This window comes from Carcharhinus amblyrhynchos, chromosome 18 (genome assembly GCF_965287045.1).
Source record: "Carcharhinus amblyrhynchos chromosome 18, sCarAmb.v2.hapA, whole genome shotgun sequence".
NCBI lineage: Eukaryota > Metazoa > Chordata > Chondrichthyes > Carcharhiniformes > Carcharhinidae > Carcharhinus > Carcharhinus amblyrhynchos.
In genome coordinates this window covers 29,405,704-29,427,661 of record NC_137341.1, presented here as the reverse complement: position 1 = coordinate 29,427,661, position 21,958 = coordinate 29,405,704, and the positions used below count along the sequence as shown (strand labels likewise).

General features: G+C 41.4%; 1 protein-coding gene across 4 annotated transcripts in view; it reads right to left on the bottom strand.

Annotated features, from left to right (window-relative positions):
- The window catches only part of mettl22 (methyltransferase 22, Kin17 lysine), a 65,802-nt gene that overhangs the window by 16,423 nt on the left and 27,421 nt on the right, over nucleotides 1-21,958 (bottom strand). For all 4 annotated transcript variants that reach the window (XM_080206643.1, XM_080206644.1, XM_080206641.1 and 1 more), the window contains 5 exons: nucleotides 18,947-18,987; nucleotides 18,721-18,865; nucleotides 17,538-17,609; nucleotides 7,839-7,892; nucleotides 1,922-2,002 (listed from right to left, as the gene is read on the bottom strand). In XM_080206643.1, the coding sequence (XP_080062769.1) occupies nucleotides 1,922-2,002; nucleotides 7,839-7,892; nucleotides 17,538-17,609; nucleotides 18,721-18,865; nucleotides 18,947-18,987 (393 nt within the window). The remainder of the gene's footprint in view (nucleotides 1-1,921; nucleotides 2,003-7,838; nucleotides 7,893-17,537; nucleotides 17,610-18,720; nucleotides 18,866-18,946; nucleotides 18,988-21,958) is intronic.

Below are 21,958 nucleotides of genomic sequence, written 5' to 3'. Positions count from 1 at the left end.
TGGGAGGAGTGTGGCGAGGGGGTTGTGAGGGTGGTAGGGGAGTCAGATGAGGATTCAGGAGTTGGCAAGAAGTTTTATTGAGTATGGGGGAGTCCTGTGGGATTTCGGGAGTATTTTGTGAGGCCAGTAGGAGGTTCAGTCTGTACAATAGCTACCCAGAAGCTATAAGTGGTTTTAATCCAACTAACTTTTCAGGGGTAACTATTGATGTCAGACATTTGGAGCTGCCCAAAGTTTGTGATTTAAATCATATTTCCGAATAGTTTCTAGTGGAGGGCAATTGTCCATGGAAAGTTTGTACTTCTCCGGCAATTGCAGTGGAAACCTTATTTTGGAACTTCCAGTGTGGTGGGGTAGAGGATGGCCATCACGTTTTGGGGTACCCCCGTGTTATATTGACCTGAGGCTTGGAAGCTAGGACTCAAGGTCATGGTGAGGGCAGTGGGACATCAGGGACCTGACTGACTGGTGGAACCAGCTGTGCATTTCCTTCAGATTTAGAGGTGGAGAATGAAGCAGAGGACAAGGGAAAAGCAAACTGGTAAATAAGAGTCAAAACAGGTATAGACTAAGAAATAAACAGGAGCATTTTTAAAATCGCTAACAATTTACAACATGAAGGAATGAAGTAGAACAGTTTAAACTGTTCTCTTTGAGGACAAGTGATTGTCCTCAGCTAACAATTTGAAACATTACAGTTTTGCGAGTTGTGTAAATATGAATGCTCTGGCTCTGAATGTTGACACTGAACATCACTTTTTTTTATACTACAGATCCAGTCAGGGTCAGAGAGGTTCATGGGCATTTCATTAACAATTGTCTTTCTTTGGTAGGTTTAATAGGGAGTTAATGTATTAATCCAGCATGTTTTTAAAAGTAATGTGGAGGTGAAGACTGTGGTGCCTTTTATTTAAATCTAACACAGAATAGTATAAATCAAACAGCAAGTTTGAGAGATTGGCACCACTCACACTTTTGGTGGTGGGGGGGGGAAACGATCTTACCCTGTGGTTGATGGGGTGGGCAAGCCAGTAAGATCATGCAAGATCTGAGAAATCAATTTCATGTCTCTCACGATATTTCTGGTACTGGATGTCACTCGAGTGATTTAAGCCCTGCTCCTCCCCCACAGGGCAGAAACTACTTTTGAGGGAGTTCTTGTTTGTCTAGGTGGATAAGATTGCAGATTTGAACTCGCCTAAAAAACGGATCAGAAACTCTCCCATCTTCATGCTCGCCCTGGACTTAGAATTTTTCTTCGCAACATCACTCCCTTTATTTCTTAATTCTTTGAACTTGTTGGTTGATTTAAGCAGGCACTATTATTCCATCAAGATTCAGCTGGTTCTGATGGTTGACTAAAAGCTTGGTCAAACCAATGAGCTTGAAGGAAGGTCTTAAAGAAGATGGAGGTAAAAAGATTTAGGGAGGAAATTACAGATGATTGCATCCAGATCAATTTATGATAGTGTGATACACATTAATTTTAAGTAATAAATAGAAAAAACCCAAACAGATGCCAGAGTGTGGCGACTAGGGGATTTTCACAGTAGTTTCATTGCAGTGTTAATGTAAGCCTACTTGTGACACTAATAAATAAATAAACTGTAATTAAAGTAAAATTAAAAAGCTTTAAAAAAAAGAACCACAGCTGAAGTTTGGCTCAGTTTCCCAGGCAGCATATAATAATGATAAAAGAAACAAGTTATTATATCTGGTCTTCTGGTGATCTTTAGAGGGGCTGTAACCAGGTTGCTCTATATGTATAAAAAGGCACAAACATAATGCTAGAAAAACTTTGCCCTCTTATGTATGGAAAGATTCTGGTTTATCTCAAAATGTTCAGAAATACACCAAAGTATTTAAAAGTTCTGCAGTACTGATGTTTTAATGCAAAGATATATTCATAAAAACCTCCTACCATCAGCCGCAAGCAGCACATTGGTATAATCATACAAATGAGCTATTTCTTCTTCTGACCAACAATAAGGGTTTTTAGTGTCTGAAATAAAAAAGATGAAATAATTTATCCAGCAATTCCCACGTTAAAAAATACAAATTGAAAGGAAAATCAAATAGAAATATGGCAATTATTGATGCAACATTAGTAGGCCAATAATGAAATCATTAACCATTACAGTTTACTCCACATTACGCTATTAATTTAATTGACCTGTAGGGAAAAAAAAACTATTGACTTGGTCAAAGAGATAGCGAGGTTGGTGAGCTGGAAAGTTTCAAGAGTGCCCTCTGATGGCTTCACACAGGAAGTGGGGAAATAGTTACAGCGGTAACGACTTGACTTTATATAATCTCATTATTCTGAAAAATATCACAAGATCCAAAGCATAAAAATGAGTTTGGTCAAAATATTAGGTTTGCAAGGAAGCTCTTAAAAGAAGAAAAGGGGAGATGGAGAGTTTAGGCAGAGAATTCCAGAATGTGGGACTTAGGTGGCTGAAGGGGATAACTGCTAACTGGAGGGCAGGATCGTGGGATGCACAAGGAGTTGGAGTCAGTAATAGAGTTTAGTGAGCGCAAGGTTTTGGACTGCATATTATTGAGGTGAGGAAAGGCAAGGTCATGGAAGTATTTAAAGAGAATTTTAAATTTGAAGTATTAGAGAATTAAGAGCCAATGAAGAGTAAGTATTGAATTGTTGGGCAAACAGAATGTGATGAAGGTACAGAAGATGTTCAGATAAGCTGAAATTTGTGGCGAATGTAAGGTAAGAATAATCATGTCTGGAACTGACAAAACAGTCAAGGCAGGCTTGTCCAAGGTACAGCCCATGGGTATTTCTAAGTGGCCCATCATGCCCTCTGAGGTAACAAACTGTCAACGTTAAAAAAATTCCTGGAAGGAATAGCAAAAAATGCTCAAAGCCTGTTCAGCCATAGCTGGTTTCTTCATGCATTAGCTGCTCATAGGTCCCATGGCAGTTGTATAGGATGAAACCAGCCTGTGATAAGCACAGCTGGTTGGCTGTTGGGGGATGAACTTGCTGGTGGAAGGTTGGGAGGGGAGGGGGAACAGCAACATTGGGTGGAATTTTACCGGTTTGCCCTGCCCATCGGGATCACAGCCAATTTCCCGCCACTTGCAATTTTACGAGAGCCAGATTTCTGGCAAGAGACTGAATAAATTATTTAAATATATATTAATACTGGTTTACACGTGTTTAGTGAGCTTGGTGCTCAATCATCCGGGTTCACTTGCCTTTATGTCTGGCTGGGAGAGGTCTTCTCCGGCGAGGAAAACACCTGCTCCCCATGAACAGGGAACTGTCATGTTGGTCTCGCCAGTAGAACTGGAGGCCATTAAAGCCCTCTGCGGGGGCCGATGGCAAGTGGAGGGGTGCCCTTGAGCACTGCCAGCCTGACACCTCGGAAATGCGCACCAGGCACTCTGGCACTGTCCACTGTGCAGTGTTGGGGGGACTATTGGGGGTGGGGCCTGAAGGGAGCATGGCTTATGGGGATGGGGCCAGGCCAGCTCAATCGGAGGGGTAGGAGGTAGTTCTGCTGCCACTCTGCAGGCGATGGGTATGGGGGGGGGGGTTCACGATTGGTCTGGGTTTAGGAGGTGGAGGCAGTATGTCTGGGTGTGTGGGGCTCACGGTTGGCCATGGGGGTGGGGGTGCTGTGTTCAGGCTGGCTGCAACAGCAGAGAATAACAGCTCTCTCTCTGTCAGACCTCTGGTTTTGCTATTGCGCACGTGCAGCATTGGAGGTCTGTACATACACAATAGCTCCCTCTGCAGGCTGGCTGGCAAATTAAGCCCCGCCTACTGCCTAAAAAACAACTAGAAACAGTCTAGCTGATGTTTTTATACACTAATGTGCACAAGATTGGACATAAAACTCACCCCACTCATTCCCATTTTCACGCTAGTTGGTCACAGAATTATTCTCATAAAATTCTGCCCAATGCGTCTCGTCCCCCAGGACTCGACCTCCCCTCCGGACTCCACCCAGCCCCCGATCAACTTGGCCTGCCAGCCGACTGGGTCCTGGACTCGACTGGGCCCTGATCTCAAAGTATTGAATGTTGGCTTAAACCTGCAGGGTGCTCAGTGATGCGGGCCTGGCCTCGGGAGACCTGCATTTTTGCTTTAACTGGTAAATCTACTCCATAATGGCGATGGCCTCAATTTGAGCTAAGCTGGGCCCAATTGCCTTTTGTGGAGCGAAGGGCAGAGCACAGACACAACAGACACTAAAGAGGGTGAGGAGATATCCCCATCGGGCTTTGCCATTGATCTCTTTGAGGAAGTAGGGGGAGGGGTTTACTGAGAATTTTATCACTGGTTATAATGTTGTGTTTTTTCATATTGCTATTTATAATGTACTTTTCCCTACCCTTTTACAGAGTTCACTTTGCATTTACCCCCTTGCAGATCAGAAGAACAATTTAGAGTTAGTTGCTGATTAAGGATAGCGAGCACATATGCACCAGCTGTGAATAAGAAAAGGAGAGCTGACTTCAAAAGGCCAAGTCTTCAAAGCCTCCTGAACTGATGAAGTCTCCGCTGATGTACATAAAGTAATGTGCTTGATATGCCAGGAGAAGGTCCTCAAAGAACATAAGATCAAGCGACATTTTATTACAAAACATGTGGGCAGGTTTGACAGCTTCAGAAGTCAAGTGGAATTGACCAAATGCAATCACTGAAGCAAAACATCACCAAGCAGCAATCTCTCTTCAAGACTACAAACTAGACGTCCGAGGCATTGGTCAAGGTCAGTGTTTTTTTATTGCTGAAGTGATAACCAGGAGACGGAAACCACTTTCTGATGGGAAATTTATAAAAGACTGCTTGGGTTTGTTTGCATCTGTGGTGCGTCCTGATAAACTATCAATGGGAGAGAGAGCTAGCCTTTCATAACAGACCATCGCAAGAAGAGTGGTTGGCCTAGCAACCAACTTTCAGAGTTGTCTAACTGAAAGAAGCAATGCCAGCGGGTTTTACAGCCTGGGACTCGATGACAGGATGGATGTGAGTGATTCTGCTCATCTCACAATCATTACTTGGAGGAGTTACTAAAAATTTTGAACTCATTGAGGAACTGCTGGAACTCCACACAACGAAAGGAACAACACCAGGTCAACACGTTCTCAGACTTCCTGAGGACAGACTTTGCAGCCTGATACTGATGGAGCTCTTCCAATGATGGACAAGCACAACAGATTGGTCAGTTTGATGATCAAATCAGTGGCGTAGGAAGTCATCACACATCGGTGCATCATCCAACAACAACAAAGACCCTGGAGATGAGACATGTGATGGAGAAGGTTATTTGAACCGTCAACTTCATCATGTCTAAGGATCTTAATCACAGACCGTGCCTTTCTTGCAGAAGTAGGCTCATAGCATGAGGATGTGGTTCACTTTAGCCAGTTCCATTGGCTTCTCAAAGTGCTCACACTAGCCAGATTCTGGGCACTACGTTAAGAGATAAAGTTCTTCATACAAACAGATGAAAAGATGAGCTTTTATGGATGATGATGTGTGGCTAAATGACTTAGCATTCCTAGTTTACCTTACCAGACTTCTTGTCAACCTGAATGTGAAATTGCATGGAAAAGATCAATTCGTCAACAGGCTGTATGAACATGTCTATATGTTCATTCAGAAGCTGGAATTGCTTTAGAAGCAGCTGGCCAAGAAAGTAGTCCACCTTGCAATGCATTCCAGAAGGCATGTGGATACAGTGGACAATGTGAAGTGTGCTCTCTAGTGAGTGGATTGAGAGATGAATTCAAGCACAGATTTGCAGATTTCAGAGAGCACAGTGATGAGATGAAGTTTTTTGCAAACCTATTTGGGACTGATGCCACTAGTGTTCCACTTAGAGCTAACTGAGATTCAGAAGGACAGTGCCCAGCAGAGAGCTTTTGCTGAGCATGATCTTCTGACATTTTGCAAGCATTATGTCCAATGTGATTTCAAACCTGCAAAGACATGCCTGTCACCTCATCATGTTGTTTGACAGCACATGTTACTACAAGCAACTTTTTTGCGAATGAAAAGCATCAAGTCCAAATTAAGATTGCTGCTAACAAATGAACATCTATATGGAAAACTCCGTATTCTATATAGATGTTCATAGGTGCCTTAGGTTCAAGAGTGGACATCAATTTCTTGTTCAAATAGAATAAATGCCAGCTGTCTCACTGAATCTGTGCCCTTGGTAGTGTAGAGAAGGTAAGGCAACATAACTTAGTTTCCTCCTGCAAAACTGGCTCACTAGAGGTGCCGATTTCTGTTGGTCGATATAGATTTCACATTATCTGGTTGTTTCCCTTTCCTCCCAGAATTTATGAACGGGGCCTCCTGCAAGCAAGGAAAGACTGGAAATGTGTGAAGAGGTAGGATGGGAATACAGCATCAGGTGCACCTCTCAGAGATAGGCAGCAGGTGTGGGGCACCCCACGGTGCTACATCAGGTACACGTGTAAGCATCATGGGCAGATGCCTCACCGAATCAAGGTGCAATGAACAGAGTGAGGTAGTAAATTAGTCTTCTTATCTGCAGCTGGATTATAGTGATGCTGATGTGTTATTTGGAGGAACAGCAAGATGAATTCCCATTCCTCTGAGTTTGTTTCCTTTTCTTACCATAATTGCTCTTTAGCCGCTGCCACCGCCACCACTGCCCCCCGCATCCCCCCCCCAATCCCCACTGCGCTGAGCAAGAGAAAATCTGAAATGTGACCTTCCAACCGAAAAGTGTTGGACAAGCCTGATTTAAGGTTTGTGGAACAGCTAAGCTAAAGCAGGGAAGGAGGCAGAGTGTGTTGCAAAAGTGGGGGAATGCAGTTTTTGTGAACTGGAAGAAATAGAAGTTAAAAGAATAGATCGCAGAGTCAGAGTACAGGAAGATTGAGAAAGTGAAATGAGGATCTTGAACACAATTGCTCAAGGCAGTGAATCTCAATGAGAACTGAAGTGTCTACTGAGAAGCTCAGGAAACAAAATTTTGGACACATTAAAGTTTGTGAAATGAGTAACTGGGATTAAAAATACTTTGGTGATGGAATGATTCTGTGGTATGAAACTAACTTTGTATCCAGCAGTGCTAGGCAAACAAGGACAAGAGCCAGAGCAACAGGGATGTTGGAACTGGTGAGAATTGAACATGGTGACTTTAGTGTTACAATGCTGAGTGGTCAAAAGGTACAGCTCACCTGGAGATTATCAGCAGACAATAGATAGCTGGGTAACAGTTTTTGAATCAAGACAAAGCTAAGGAGTTAATTATTGATGTTGTGGATTGAAATTAATGCTGTGCTTGAAAATAACGCCACAAAAGGTGCATGTAGCTGGAGGAAGTGGTAGTGTTCAATGATGGAATTCTGGGGAACACTGAGGTACCTTTATAAGCACTGGAAACAGAAGCTGTTGGAGATTATGTCGTCACCTATAGGTGTCAAATTTTAATAGAGAGATGCTACATTTTGGATCATACTAGCTATGCTTGGGAGAATTCCGTCTTTCAAATACTGTATGATATAGAACAAATTCCAGGGGAGTTATAACACATTGTTTGTATTGTAATTTGTCAATAATCACTATTCTAGTCTGGGTATAAATTCTCCTAAATCCTTGATTTTTGCTAGTCTGTAAAACAACTTCGCATGGTTCCTGGACAAAGCCATGTGAACTTTGGCCGCATCTCAATGCAGCAATATATAATGCAAATAAGTTGTAAATCAACATATCTGATAAGCAAATAAGTACAAACTACAACCTGTACTTTTGTTTAACCCCTTAAAGGGATACTTGAGTGATGAATAAACAGGTGGTTAACACTGTAGTTGAGTTAATGTCTTACCTGTGCATAAGTCATCTCTCAGCCAGTCCAGTTCCCTCACTTTAATTTCACCTCCTGTTGGTTCATGCACAGCACAAACATTTTGTTTTAATTTTAAAAGAAAAAAATATAGACTTTAATGTACAACGTGTGAAATTACCCAACAGGACACAGTACCCAGGACAATATCTTAGCCCGGTCATCAATTCGCTTTAGGGTAAATTCTTCAAAACCAAGGTTCCAACAGGAAATTGCACTTCAGGGTGAGAAATGTTGCTCCCTTCAAGCATAAGATTAGGAATCTATCCTTTTACTACATCGCCAAAACTTAAACATTGCAACTCTTCTTTTTTTAAATGGCTTGTTTTGATGTGTATGGGTTTTTTGTTGTCAACACATCAACCCATTCTGTATACCACAGAATTTGTGACAGTTACTTTGTTCTTCAGATTTTAGCAAGTGTATTTTCTTAAATGCCATTTTGCAATTTATTTACATGTGTGCACATTTTAGTTACACTCAAATAATTATAATCACAGACTATAATCGGAAAAGTGAATACTGCAAACTTCAGTACAAAGTCAGTTTGCATTCATCTTCATATTTCCTCTCCCGCTGCACGATTATGATGGCACCCTAGTCCTATGTCTTGTGTTCCCAGAAGTTTGACGTAATCACACTTATAGATTCATAATTCTGGAGTTACATCGAGTGTATTTCTTGCATATGGCTGGTTGACTGATACAGCTCAGTACCCGACTGCCAGTGCAGCAGTAAATATGTACATACATTCTCATAAGAATTGGTTCCTCTTTATAATGTAACTAGTCGTCTATTGAATATATTAAAACACAGATCACTGTCATCACAGTGTTAATTAAAAAGAAAATCCGATTACAACGACAACCTATCTTTGTATAGCATTTTTAATGTAATGAAACACGCCAGCACACTTCACAGGGGCATTATAAATATGACATTGTGCCACATAAGGAGATACTTGGTCAGATGATTGAAATCTTCGTCATTGAGGCAGGTTTCAATGAACGTCTTAAAGGAGGAAAGCGAGGTTGAGAGATGGAAAGGTTTAGAATGATTATTCGAGAGCTTAAGGCCTAGGCAGCTGAAGGCCTGGCCAGCGATAGGGGAGTGATTACAATTAGCGATGCTCAAAAGGCCAAAATTAGATGAGTGTAGATATTTCAGAGGGTTGTGTGGCTGAAGGTGATTACAGAGATAAAGAGGGAAGAAGCCATGGAATGATTTATAAACAGGTGTGAGAATTTTAAAATCAAGGCACTGCTTGGCACTGAGCACATGGGTGATTGGTGGTCCAAACTTGGTATAAGTTAAGACATGGGTAGCAGAGATTTTGATAACGTCAAGTTTATGGAGGGTAGATTGTGGAAGACCAACCAGCAATCCAGTGGGATAGACAATTCTAAGGGTTTTTAAAGGCATGAATGATGGTTTTATAAGCAAAGTCAATAATGTTAAGGAGGTCAAATAGGCGGCCTACTGATTGTGTGAATATGAGGTTGGGAGCAGTGTGAAATGTGGCACGTTGCAAAGAGACTCAGACTATTGCCAGCGAGAGCGACGGAGATGGTAACTAGGGATAGAGTCTGTAACATGGACTAAAAATAATGGCTTTGGCTTTCCCAATTTTTAACTGGAAGAAATTTCTGCTCATTCAGTATTGGATGTTGGATATTCACTCTGATAATTTATCAACAGTGGAGGAGTCAAGAGAAGAGGTGGTGGGGTAGAGTTGGAGTCATCAGTGCACATGTAATAACCAATACTTCATTTTGGGATGATGTTACCATGGGGCAACAAGCACAGAGATAAGAAATAGAGGGAGGGGGCCATGAATAAGTCCTTGGAGGAAGCTCCCAAGCCATATACAGTAATGATATGCGCATGAAGCTTCTTCGCAACTAGTTCAAAAGTGTCCCACACTTACTTCACCACCTTAGTTAATAGCTATGCTTCTATTATGACTAATAATGAGATAATGCAAAAGAGTTGTTTGTGAATAGTAAGTTGATTACTCAGTGACATTAAATCAATTTGTGGTTAAATTTAAGAACATGGAATGGGATCACAGGTTGCTACAGTGTCAGAAAGACTAATGGAAAATGAGTATACTAATAGCACCCTATGCAGAACACGGAGGAGCTGTACACAACATCTTCCAACCAAATTCAAACAATGTAGCTGCATTCACACATTGAACATTTCCTGATTACTTTCTGGTCCTGCAGCAAGATGTTAAAGCTGTCAAGATAACCAGAAAAGTTGTACTGGATTGGCCATTATTTCATCTGTGTCAAAACAGAACGTAACTCAACATTGCTTTTGTCTTGTGACAAGGCAAGATTTTTTAAAAGAGTTGCAAGATTTCAGTTTGAAATATGCAAAATCTAACAATGGCAATTCCTGAACCAATGTAAATCATACTTGAAGAAATTTTGCCATGTCTAAAAGAAATGCACTTGCACAACCAAAGCAATTGGATTCAGTAGGTGTGGCCAAGGACACAAAAACCCTCTCTGTCACAAGTAATGAAACCACATTATATGGCTGATAACGGAACAACTCTTGTTGTGGCAAGTAAAGGCATGTCACATTTCGATCTTCAGTCAATACTTTTAAAAATTAGACACATCGACACATAATCTGTTAAAGTGGCTGTTCTAAATCATGCGACCACTGGCACTTGGACTACAGACAGAATCAAGTATCACAAATACCCAATAAAATATGAGTATAGATGAGGGTACCTCACAGCTATCTGTGGAATTCACATATCTCATTGTCTAAGGATGGACCACCTTAAGACAGTGGAGTTTTAAGACAGCCTGCCTCCATGTTTCAGACTGGACTAAAGGCAATATTAAAACTCAGTGGCCATGATCACCTTCCCATTGTATCACAATAACTTCCCCCATCTGGACCAGACTGGCTGGGCCTCAGAAATATTAACCCAGCAGTCATCTAATCGACACAGTGTTTCAGGGGCAGCACACTTATTACCCCAGGATCTAGCAGGTTATTAGAACCATCAGTCATCAACCAATCTGGATCTGGATAGGCTAAGTGAGTGGGCGAGGACCTGGCAGAGGGAGTATAATGTTGGCAAGTGTGAGGTTATTCACTTTGGCAGAAATAATCGTAGGAGGGATTATTATTTAAAAGGCAAAAAGCTGCAGCATGCTACGTTGCAGAGGGACCTGGGGGTCCTTGTGCATGAGTCGCAAAAACCCAGTCTGCAGGTGCAGCAGGTGATCAAGAAGGCAAATGGAATGCTGGCCTTTATAGCGAGGGGGTTAGAATATAAAAGTAGGGAAGTCTTGCTGCAACTGTACAGGGTACTGGTGAGGCTGCAGCTAGAGTACTGTGTGCAGTTTTGGTCGCTGCACTTGCGCAAGGATATATTGGCCTTGGAGGGAGTGCAGAGGAGGTTCACTAGGCTGATACCGGAGATGAGGGAGTTGGCCTATGAAGAGAGATTAAATAGACTGGATCTGTACTCGTTGGAGTTTAGAAGGATGAGGGGGGATCTTACAGAGATGTACAAAATAATGAAGGGGATGGATAGGGTAGAGGTAGAGAGATTCTTCCCACTTAGAAAAGATAGCAGGACTCACGGGCACAGCCTCAAGATAAGGGGGGGGCAGTTTAGATTGGAGTTGAGGAGGAACTTCTTCACTCAAAGAGTGGTGAATCTCTGGAATTCTCTGCCCGTTGAAGTGGTGGAGGCTACCTCGCTAAATATATTTAAGTCACGGGTAGATAGGTTTTTGATAGACAAGGGAATTAAGGGTTATGGGGAGAAAGCGGGAAAGTGGAACTGATCCACTTCAAATCAGCCATGATCTTATTGAATGGTGGGGCAGGCTCGAAGGGCTAGATGGCCTACTCCTATTTCTTATGTTCTTATGTAATCTTGAGAACCAGACTATGAAACTAGCTGCAGCTAAAGTACTTAACCTGTTCCAGCCTTAAAGTTCACTTGAGAGGCAGCCTCTTAAATATTCAACCACAAGAAATCCCACAACTGGCTGTGAGGTCTTCACTTTACAAGACCCTCACTTCAATTTGAAACCATCGACTCCATTCAGGAACCACAGGCCTGCCACATGGGAGACTGAAAACCGTAAATCAGAGACCGGATTAACTGTAAGTGAAAGAGACTGAGAAAGAGAAATGAGAAAAAGGAGGAACTATCCAACTGGAAAAGCTAGAAAAGGAATTTCAGGCTCAAAAGGAAAGACATTTAAAGAAAATTGAATTGACTAGGGAAGGGTCAGCTTTATGTAGCGGAGCAACTGTTAATAGAATGTTTGAACCTTGTTTGGAGATAAGCTTTGTTTTTTTAAAATACTCTAGATTAGTATGCACATTTCAAGAGGTTGATATAAGTCCATCGTTGATCTCACTTGAAAAGCCTGCTGACAGATTAAGTGACCAGGAGAAGTTTGGACTCTCCTGATGCAGAATTCCAGAACTCCTATAAAAAGCCCTCTCAAATCATGTCCGAGAGAATTAAGCAGATAGCATTTGACCGGTGAGTGCAAGACCTAAAAATTGACCGTACCTACAATGAATTAAGGGAAACAATTTTGTTGGAGAGTTCAAAAATGGCCTCTCATATTACTTTAAAACCCATGTGGAGGAACAACGAGTTTCCAAAGCTAGAGACACAGCTATCATAGCAGAGCGCTATGAATTGACCCAAATACCACTAACTCAGAATATACCTAGGTTTGGTAACTCCTGCATGCTAGAGAGAGATAGGGTATGATGAAACCGAAACATGTTCCAGAGAAAATGAGAGCAGGGAAAGAAAAACAGAGCAGTCTCCCACTTTCAAAAGAAAGGACGTAGATGGTAAACTGGCAGGAGCCTGTGTGTTTTCAGTGTGGGGAACCTGGGCATATAAAAGAAAACTGTTGCAATGCCAAGATCCCAACAGGGGACACTGCAGTCTGTAGTTATGAGGGTACTGAATTCAAGCTCAACTATTACTAAGGAGTACCAGTGTTTTTTACACATAGGGAAAATGACTTCTTTAATATCCTATGCTCTGACAAAATAAAAAACTATCCTCAGGGACACTGCCTGCCTTAAAATCTTACTTGTAGCAAAGATTGCAAAGATGTCATCTGAAAGCAGTACAAATACCACCGCGTTGTCAGAAGGGCTTATTGGTCAACGCTTGAAGGTGCCTTTAAATAAAATTTACCTGCAGATGAGTTGGCCACTGGAGTAGTGGCTGTTGGGGTAACATCAAGCTTACCATGTGAGTGATGGACATATTGTTAGGCAATAACTCAGCTGGAAGTGCAGTCTTTTGTTTATAAGCTTCACAACTGTATAGGGAGACTGAAGAAAAATGATGGGAACAAGGAACGTGTTGCTCAGGAGAACTTAAAAGAGTGAGATGACAGCCCACAGAATTTAAAGTAGTCAGGTTTATAAAGGCCAAAGTTGGGCCTGTAGATGTTAAAATAACCAAAATAGGGCTAGAGGAGAGCAAAGGCTGTGGGATAAAAGTTGCAAAGACTTAAGGAAAATTTTAAGGAAAAGCATCAGAGGTGTATTTAGCAGAAACCTTCTTTCAGGATCTAAAATTATTTCATGGGTGTTGGCGATGCTTGCTAAGTCAACATTCATTATCCATCCCTGATGTACACGCATAGCCTTTCAACAGTCTACAAAATCTGATTCTTTCCAGGACTGTATAGTGAAGCTGTTAACCTCTCAGCTCACCAGAGATCACATGTCTGCTCGTGGTAGTTTCCAAATTTAAATAAAATTTCTATCTATTTTTGTTTTTATTAATCTCTTCTGTTAATTTGATATTATCCTTGGCTACTTTAGTTAGCCATGGTCGAACAATATTTCTTGTGGGGATTTTACTTCAAGGACTTGTATGTTCATTAAGAATGACAAATTATTCTTCAAATGTTTAGCAATGCTTACCCACGTTCATATCTTTTGATTGAATTTTCATATCTAACCTGAACCAACTCATGCCTCAAATGTTAATTGGTTTTGTTTAAACTTAAACTCCTAGTTTCAGACTTAACCAAACCACTCTCAAACTCAATATGAAATTCAATCATATTATGGTTACTATTCTCCACCAGATATTTTACTGTAAGACAACTAATTAACCTATCTCATCACATAATACCATTACAACAGCGTTTTCCTTATCTGATTCCTCAACTGATTTGATCATTGGGGGAGGGAAAGAGGAAGGGGTGTGGAGAGGTTGTGAGGGGGTGGGATGGGGAGGGTGGAACAGGGGAGGAATGGGGGGGAAACAAGGAGACAGAGTGGTGATGGAGTGGGAGAGACTGGGAGAGATGGAGGGGGTGCAGAGCAGGGGATGGAGGAGGGGGCAGGATAGGGGGGAAGGAGAGGAGGGTGGAGGGGCATGGAACAGGATACTGTCTGTATCCCTCTATCCCCTGTCGGTTCATGTATCTATCCAGATAAGTCTTTAATGTCACTAATGTTTCTGCCTCAACTACCTCACTTGGCAGTGCATTCCAGGTCCCCATCACCCTCTGTGTAAAATACTTTCCCCATACATCTCTACTGAACCTTTCCCCCTTACCTTAAACTTGTGCCTCCTTGTAATTGTCATTTTTGCCCTGGAAAAAAAGCTTCCAACTGTTCATCCTATCTATGCCCCTCATAATTGTATAAGCTCAGCCTCCTTCTTTCCAGGGAGCACAATCCCAGTTTATTCAATCTCTCCTCCTTGCTAATACTGTCCATACCGGACAACATCTTGGTGAATCTTTTCTGCACTCCCTCCAAAGCCTTCACCTCCTTCTGGTAGTGTGCCAACCAGAATTGGACACAGTATTCCAAATGTGGCCTAACCAATGTTTTATATCACTGCAACATAATTTGCCAACTTTTATACTCAGTGCCCCAGCCAGTGAAGATAAGTATGCCACATGCTTTCTTCACCACCTTTTCCATCTGTGCTGCCACTTTTAAGAATCTGTGGACCTGTACTCCCAGATCACACTGTGTGTCTATGCTCCTGATGGTTTTGCCATTTGTTTTATAACTCCCCTTGAATTGGATCTACCAAAATGCATCACCTCGTATTGATAAAGAGAACATTCTTTCTGAATCTACCCTGTCTAAGCTTGTTAGAATCTTATAAGTTTCTACGGGATCCCTGCTCACTCTTCTAAAATCCAGTGAATATAATCTTATAGAAACTTATTGATGCTTATACCAAGATGGTGGACAATATTCTTTATCCTCAAAAAATACATGAGCACATACTGCCTCCTGTATAGGGCCTTGTTTAATGTCTATTAAAAAAAGTGCAGCATCATTAAGTTTTCTGATCATTCAGTCTATTTCTCCCTCAAACGTTAAACAGTATTATTTTCTCAAGCACGACTGTACCCAACTTAGTATCCTGAAGAAAGAGTAAGATAATATTTCTATTATGAAATTCCATGAAGTTTCATCATATCTAGTATTTTCCCAAGATAATATAGTACATCACAAAATATATTATTTTAATGCCACAACTTCGTAGACATCAATTCCATTGTTTCAGTAGCACAGTAATTATCATGTCCAATGGCCTCATGGGCTAATTTAGCTTTCAGCAGTAGGTCTATTACTTTTAAAACCAATCTGAATACTCTCTTTAATAATCGTTTTCTTTTGAGGCTTTCTGCACAATGGATATAAGAGCCTGTTAATGTGTGTGATCGACTCTATACTGGAATACTGGAACTCCATTTGCTATGTCTGTTAGGGTAGCACAGTCATTTGAGATCTCAGAAGGTGACAATCACTTCCCTTTTGTGAATCACTGCAGGCTCAGGTAACTGTCCTGTGATCTGGGTTACAAGCAATGGTCAATAGCAGAACCGAAAAACCTATAATGGTGCTGGCAGAAGAGCTAGAACCTGGAGAGATAACAGTTGCTGACAGGTGGAGGATCCATTGGGAAGTGGACTTGTGTTCCCTTGAAGCACACGTGAAGGGGGGAGGAGGTAATGGGGAACTATCTCATATATTCTTTTCCCTATGATGTGGAGATGCCAGTGTTGGACTAGGGCGGACAAGCTGAGAGGTCACACAGTTATAGTCCAACAAGTTTACTTGAAATCACAAGCTTTCGGAGCGCTACTCCTTGGTCAGGTGCCCACTGAAGTTGAAAATGGGGACTCATACAAACAAAAGAAGAGGAAAGTACAGGACCACAGGGCATGGTAAAATGAACAGACTACTCTTGGGCAAATCACCTCTACATTTGCGAGTATCCAGAACTTGGGGACTATTCCAGTATGTATCAAGCTCTGAAACTGATTAGCCACAGCAATTTTCTTCTCAAAGTCCTTTGGCATTTTAGAATCTGGCTTGATTGCCTTGTGACTGTTTTGTTATTCTAGCTTCTTCATAACCAATTTTTTAAACTAACTTTTATATGTGCTGTCCATCATTTCATCCCACTATCACTGGAATTTGTTTAGTGCCTTGCCTTTGAAAAGTTGTATAAATAACCTATTCATTACACTGATCACATGCTCCCCTCCTCTTTGGCCTACTATTTATCCTAACAGCTGTGAAACATTTTTGGGTCTCTCTTGCAGCTTTTTGCATTTTGACTGTTTTTTTTCTTATGAGCCCCAATCATCCCAAAATTATATTTCATTGTGAGTTTTAAACAAATGTTTGTTTTTAAAAACTTCATTCAACTTATTAAACATTGTGATCTCAGTCTTATCTATGGGCTAGACTTTTATGAAGGGCATGGGATGTGTGAGTCAATAAAGTTCTCTACCCCACAAAGAGGTAGAGGTCCCTGGAAGGGGAGGGTCATGAATACCTCGCAAGGGGGCAAGGGGGACAGGCTGGTGGGGGAAGGGGGGGTCGGTGAGGAGAGACAGCAGAGTCTGGAAGTGGCGTCACCCAAGTCAGGAGAGGACTTCCAATGGAGCAACTGCCTCTCCATTTGGCTACCTTCCTGCCCAAAGTTGTGGATGCGAGTTTTTCTGCTTCCCGCCTTGAGTTACCCAGTGCCCACCAGCCTGAAAATAGAGGCTGGGCAGCAAAAAGCCTTTAAACGGCCACATAAGGGTCTTAATCACAGCAAGGACAGGCTCCCCATCTGACTCCCTACTTGCCCCACCATAAAATCACTTCTGGGTCAGGGCAGGTGGGATTGGAGGGAAGCATAAAATTTAGGCAAGCATTTTAAACAGCACATTATGTAAAATTGTTAGGAGAAAACCGGTATTCATATTGTGGAAAGAGTTTTGGACCTTTACATACTTTGTAACTACAGCATTTCCACTTTATATGGATATTACAAAGTTAGCACATTTCTGGAGTTGAGGCAAGACCTGATCCTGGAGTTAGACTGTTCCATCTTGGGAGCAATATGCCTTTTTTCCAGAGCCAGGTCGGTCCCAGACTCTGGATTTACACTACAACTTTATAGTGAATGCAAACTGAAGCCACTTCATACTGATGCTCCAGTCATAGTGCAAGTGTAATCTCACACCAATGCCTGGCACTTCAGCAATAATTTCTTTTAATGCTACTGCTTTAGAGTTAACTCAATTTGACCAGTTACTATCCCAATCAGTTGGAATGACAACAGATAAAACACTGTGATTTAGTTATATCTTTTTCAAAGCACCATTGACCTCACCTTACCTGCTGCCCCATAAATATGCTTGTTCACAATGATATTTCTTTCACACATGTTCATTAGATCTTCACCAACATCTAGAAACATGAAAAGCAACTATTCAAAACATTTCACTTTTTATACATGAAGTCCAGAGCTTTGAACAGACACACACATAAAGCTAGGCTGATATAACCTATCTTCATAACTTAAACCTCTAAGCATCATTATGCTGCTGCATGTCCATGGTTAAAATATCTTTGTTGAAGTGCAGGGCTTCATTTTACAATTCCATGCTCCAAATATAATTGAAGGATTACTTCCTTCCTTTTGTATTTTAGCCCCCAAAATTTCATTAGTGTTTTGACTGCTTCTGAAAGACTTTCTAATTTTGTTCTCAAGAATCTTGGTTTTGGTTTACAAATTTTGAGGTACCCATGCATTCATTTATTCTGCCAGTTTACTTATTTCATATGTGCCTGTGTTCCAATTGTCATTCATCAGTCCTTTGACTCTTCCTTAAGATATAGTCTCTGTATAGTTTCTAGCTCTTGTGGTTAGAACTGCTACCTCACAGTGCCAGGGACCTGGATTTGATACCTGGCTTGGGTCACTGCCTGTGTGCAGTTTGCACGTTCTCCCTGTGTCTGCATGGGTTTCCTCCCACAGTCTGAAAGACATGCTGGTTAGGTGCATTGGCCATGCTAAATTCTCCCTCAGTGTACCCAAACAGGCGCCGGAGTGCAGTGACTCAGGGAATTTCACAGTAATTTAATTGCTGTATTAATGTCAGCCTACTTGTGACACTAATAAATAAACTTTAACTTTAAACTTTATGCTTTGCTTCATTTGTGTTGGCTCCATTTGCCTCTCTGCCATACTTATAATCCTTCCCTTAATTCCGCTTAATTCCATTAATTACCCTTGAATATGTGATTCACTATCAATGAATCATGTTGAGGTTTTAATGCATCTTTATTTAAGTACAAATAAACAGAGTAATCAATCATAAATTGTACTGTTGCTCAAAACTATATGAGAAACCATTTTGGTCCAACACCATGACGAACCTGTATACAGACTGATTTGAAAGCAGCTTCTCACTACATTTGCACATTGACAGTGCAATTTCAAAACTTGCATTCATCGTGGATAGGCTCTATCTACAGGTCTATGTTAATCCATTATCAAACCAGGTTTCCATCCTACCTGTGCAAAAAATAGTCTTAGCAACAGTTGCCATGACAATGCTGGTCAGTCCTGTGCCTGCTCCCAACTCCAGCACAGTGCTGCCTCTGAATAGGTAGGTGTTGTTCAAAATGTAATCAGCAAGAAGGAAGGCACCACGCCATATCTGTAGGCAAGAAGATTGCAATCAAAAAATTATTAAAAGACTATTTATATTTAATTTTAACTGTAAGAGGCATATATGTACCTGTTTTCCAACATCCTCCAATGTAGTATCCATGGTGTGTTCTGTTAAAAGAAAAAAATACAACATTGTATTTGATGCGGCAAACTTCATATGCCATTCACAACACAAACATAATTAACTACATCCATAACATTCATACAGACCATAATGCCTTTTCCTATGTTTATCCGTTATGCATCAAAAATCATCAAGGGCACAACGTTCCATTTCAAAATGTAACTAAATGGTATTCTGTCCCAACAGGAAAATTATTGTATTATTGATATATGTTCAATGTGTGTTATATGTTTATACTCACAAGGAATGGTGCGCTTACGGAATGAGACTTTGACCCAGTGGTAACATTCTCATTTCTGAGTCAGAAGGCAAATACAAGGGTTTGAGCCCCACTTTTGGGCCTAACAAAGATTTCAATTAACCGAGCACTTTTTGAGGAGCGAATTGTACATTTCCATTATTACTGGTGCAAAAAATGATTCCTGAAGCTCACTTTAGAGCCCTCCTCCAAATGGGTTTGGTGGTGTGGCAGCATTTAATAGAGTGGGAGGGTGGCAGGTGGGGACACCACTGCCTTCAGGCCTCCGTCCTAATTAAGTCCAAGATGGGAAGGCTCGTGGGCGACATCCGGTTAGAATCAGAATTGTGCAAGAGGTTAGAATTGGAGGAGTGCAGAGATCATGAAGGTTTGTGAGGCAGGAGGAGGATGTAGAGACAGGGAGCAGCAAGGTCACAAGGAATTTGAAAAGCAGTTTAAAAGTGAGGCGAGGAGCTAATGAGGGTCAGCAACACAGGGGTGATAAGTGAATGAGATTTGATGCAAGTTAAGATACATGCAGCAGAATTTAAATGAGTTAAACATTTTATAGTTGGATGATGGAACTTCAGCCAAGGGAGCATTGAATAGTCAAATCCAAAGGTAACAAAGGCACATGTGAGGATTTCAGCAGCAGATGAGTTGAGGCAGATTTCAAGACAATCAAAGTAACAAAGTTGGAAGTCAGAACTCTTGCTGATGGGTGTGGATACATAACTGAAAACTCTTTTCAGGGTCATGACACTAAAGTTGCAAATAATCTTGCTCACACAGTTTCCAGGGATAGAAACCATGGAGAGGGAACAGAGTTTGTGGTGAGAACAACCGACAATGGCTTTATACTTCCCAATATTTAGTTGGGGGAAATTTCTGCTCTTCCAATATTGGCTATTGGAAAAGCAGTGTGACAAAATAGATCATTGGGAGGGTCCATGGGGTGGTAATAAAATAAGCTGAGTGTTGTCAACTTTCATCTGGAGTCTGATACTGTGGTTTTGAATGATGAAAAATGGAAAGAGGCCAAACTGAAATCCTTGGGAGGCCTCCTGAGGCAACAATGCAAGAATAGGAAGAGAAGCCACTGCTCTGGCTACAATTAGATATAAATATGGAATCGAGTGAGTGGAGCCCCACAGATAAACAATGGAAGAGAGGTTGGAGAAGGATAGCCTAGTTCAGATAGGCTTCAGATAGGATGAAAAAGATAAGAAGGGATAGTTTATCACAGTCACAAAGAGTATCATTTGTAATCTAAATAAGGGCCATTTCAGTACTGTGCCCAGCCTGTGAACCTGAATGGAGGGATTTAAACACTGTATTGTAGGAAAGATAGTTGCATATTTGGAAAGTGACAACATAGTCGAGAACTTTGAACAGAAAAGAGAGGTTGCAAATGAGTAGCTGTTTGCAGGTACAGAGCAGTCAAGAGCAGTTTTTTTGACAAGAGGGATGATAACAACAGTTTTGCAGGAATGAGAGATTTGGGCTGATATTTGGATGGGTGATACTGACCATGGATTTCTGGAACATGGTGACATCTTCAAGGGAGGAAAGATTGGCAGAGGAATTGGCAACAGAATGGGTAGGATTCTCTGGTCTTGTTTGTTCCTGCCCCACTAGTAGCGAGAACAGAGAATTTGGCGCTCAGCCAAAACTTCATTCACTTCACTGGCACCAAAGAATCCCAGCTGCGGATGAAGTTGGAGTTTTTCAGCATTGATTTAGAGATAAGGTTTAAATGACTAATGCAGCTGTTTGAGAGGAGTCAAATGTGTAAGCTTTAATGAGGGGAAAAGGTGTCATCACCCCATAACTATGTCTCCACAAGTACCATGATATCAGTTTGATTATTCCCAATTCATGGCTTTAGTGACAAATTAACATTCACTCTGCACGGAGATGTGGAGGAGCAGTGACAGTGTTGGGATTAATGTGAGAAAAAGGATTAGCCCTGGGAAGAGAATAAAATGGAGCAATTCGGTTGCTACTCATTAGAAGGAAGGCACAAGTGTCTCAGTGAACCTCATAGAGGATGACGAAATGGCCAGAAGGGGAAGCTGCAGGATTTTTAAGAAGGAGTCAAGCTTCTTGGGACAACAGCACAAGGAGAAATGAGATGTTGATTAATTGTGATTTGTGAAGGTGGAGTACCCAAAGATGAGAGAAGGAAGGAGGTATGATGCAGGGGAGAGGAAAGAAAAGAGTAAAAGAGAAATAGAAGCAATGGCTTGGAGTTTAGAACAGCAAGCAAATGGGCTTGAGGAATCTAAGCTACGTTGATGGTCCGCTTTCTAAGATGCTTTAAAGTGCATGGGGTGTAGAACTGGATTTCAAGTCAGAGATTGATAAAGTTGATGTAGTGAAATCAACAACAAAGTCATGACCTGGTACTAAGACTGGTAACTGAGACCAGAGATTATTCAATACGCAGAACACCGAGGTCTGCAGTTTTTTGGCTGTATTGAAACAGCTGAAGCCAAGACTTTCACATGCAGATGAGGCAGCCACTGAATTCCCCCAGGGAATCACTGCTGGGAAATTTGTTAAACTGAGGTGCCATTTCTTCAACTGTAAAACAGTAAATTAAAAACTGTTGTTCATATTGCTGGAAGATCAGCCTGAGACCCAGAAGCAATTTCTTTAACAGTAGTACTGTCTGGGCTACACTTGTTAAAACTTGTTAAAAGTGACTGCATCAA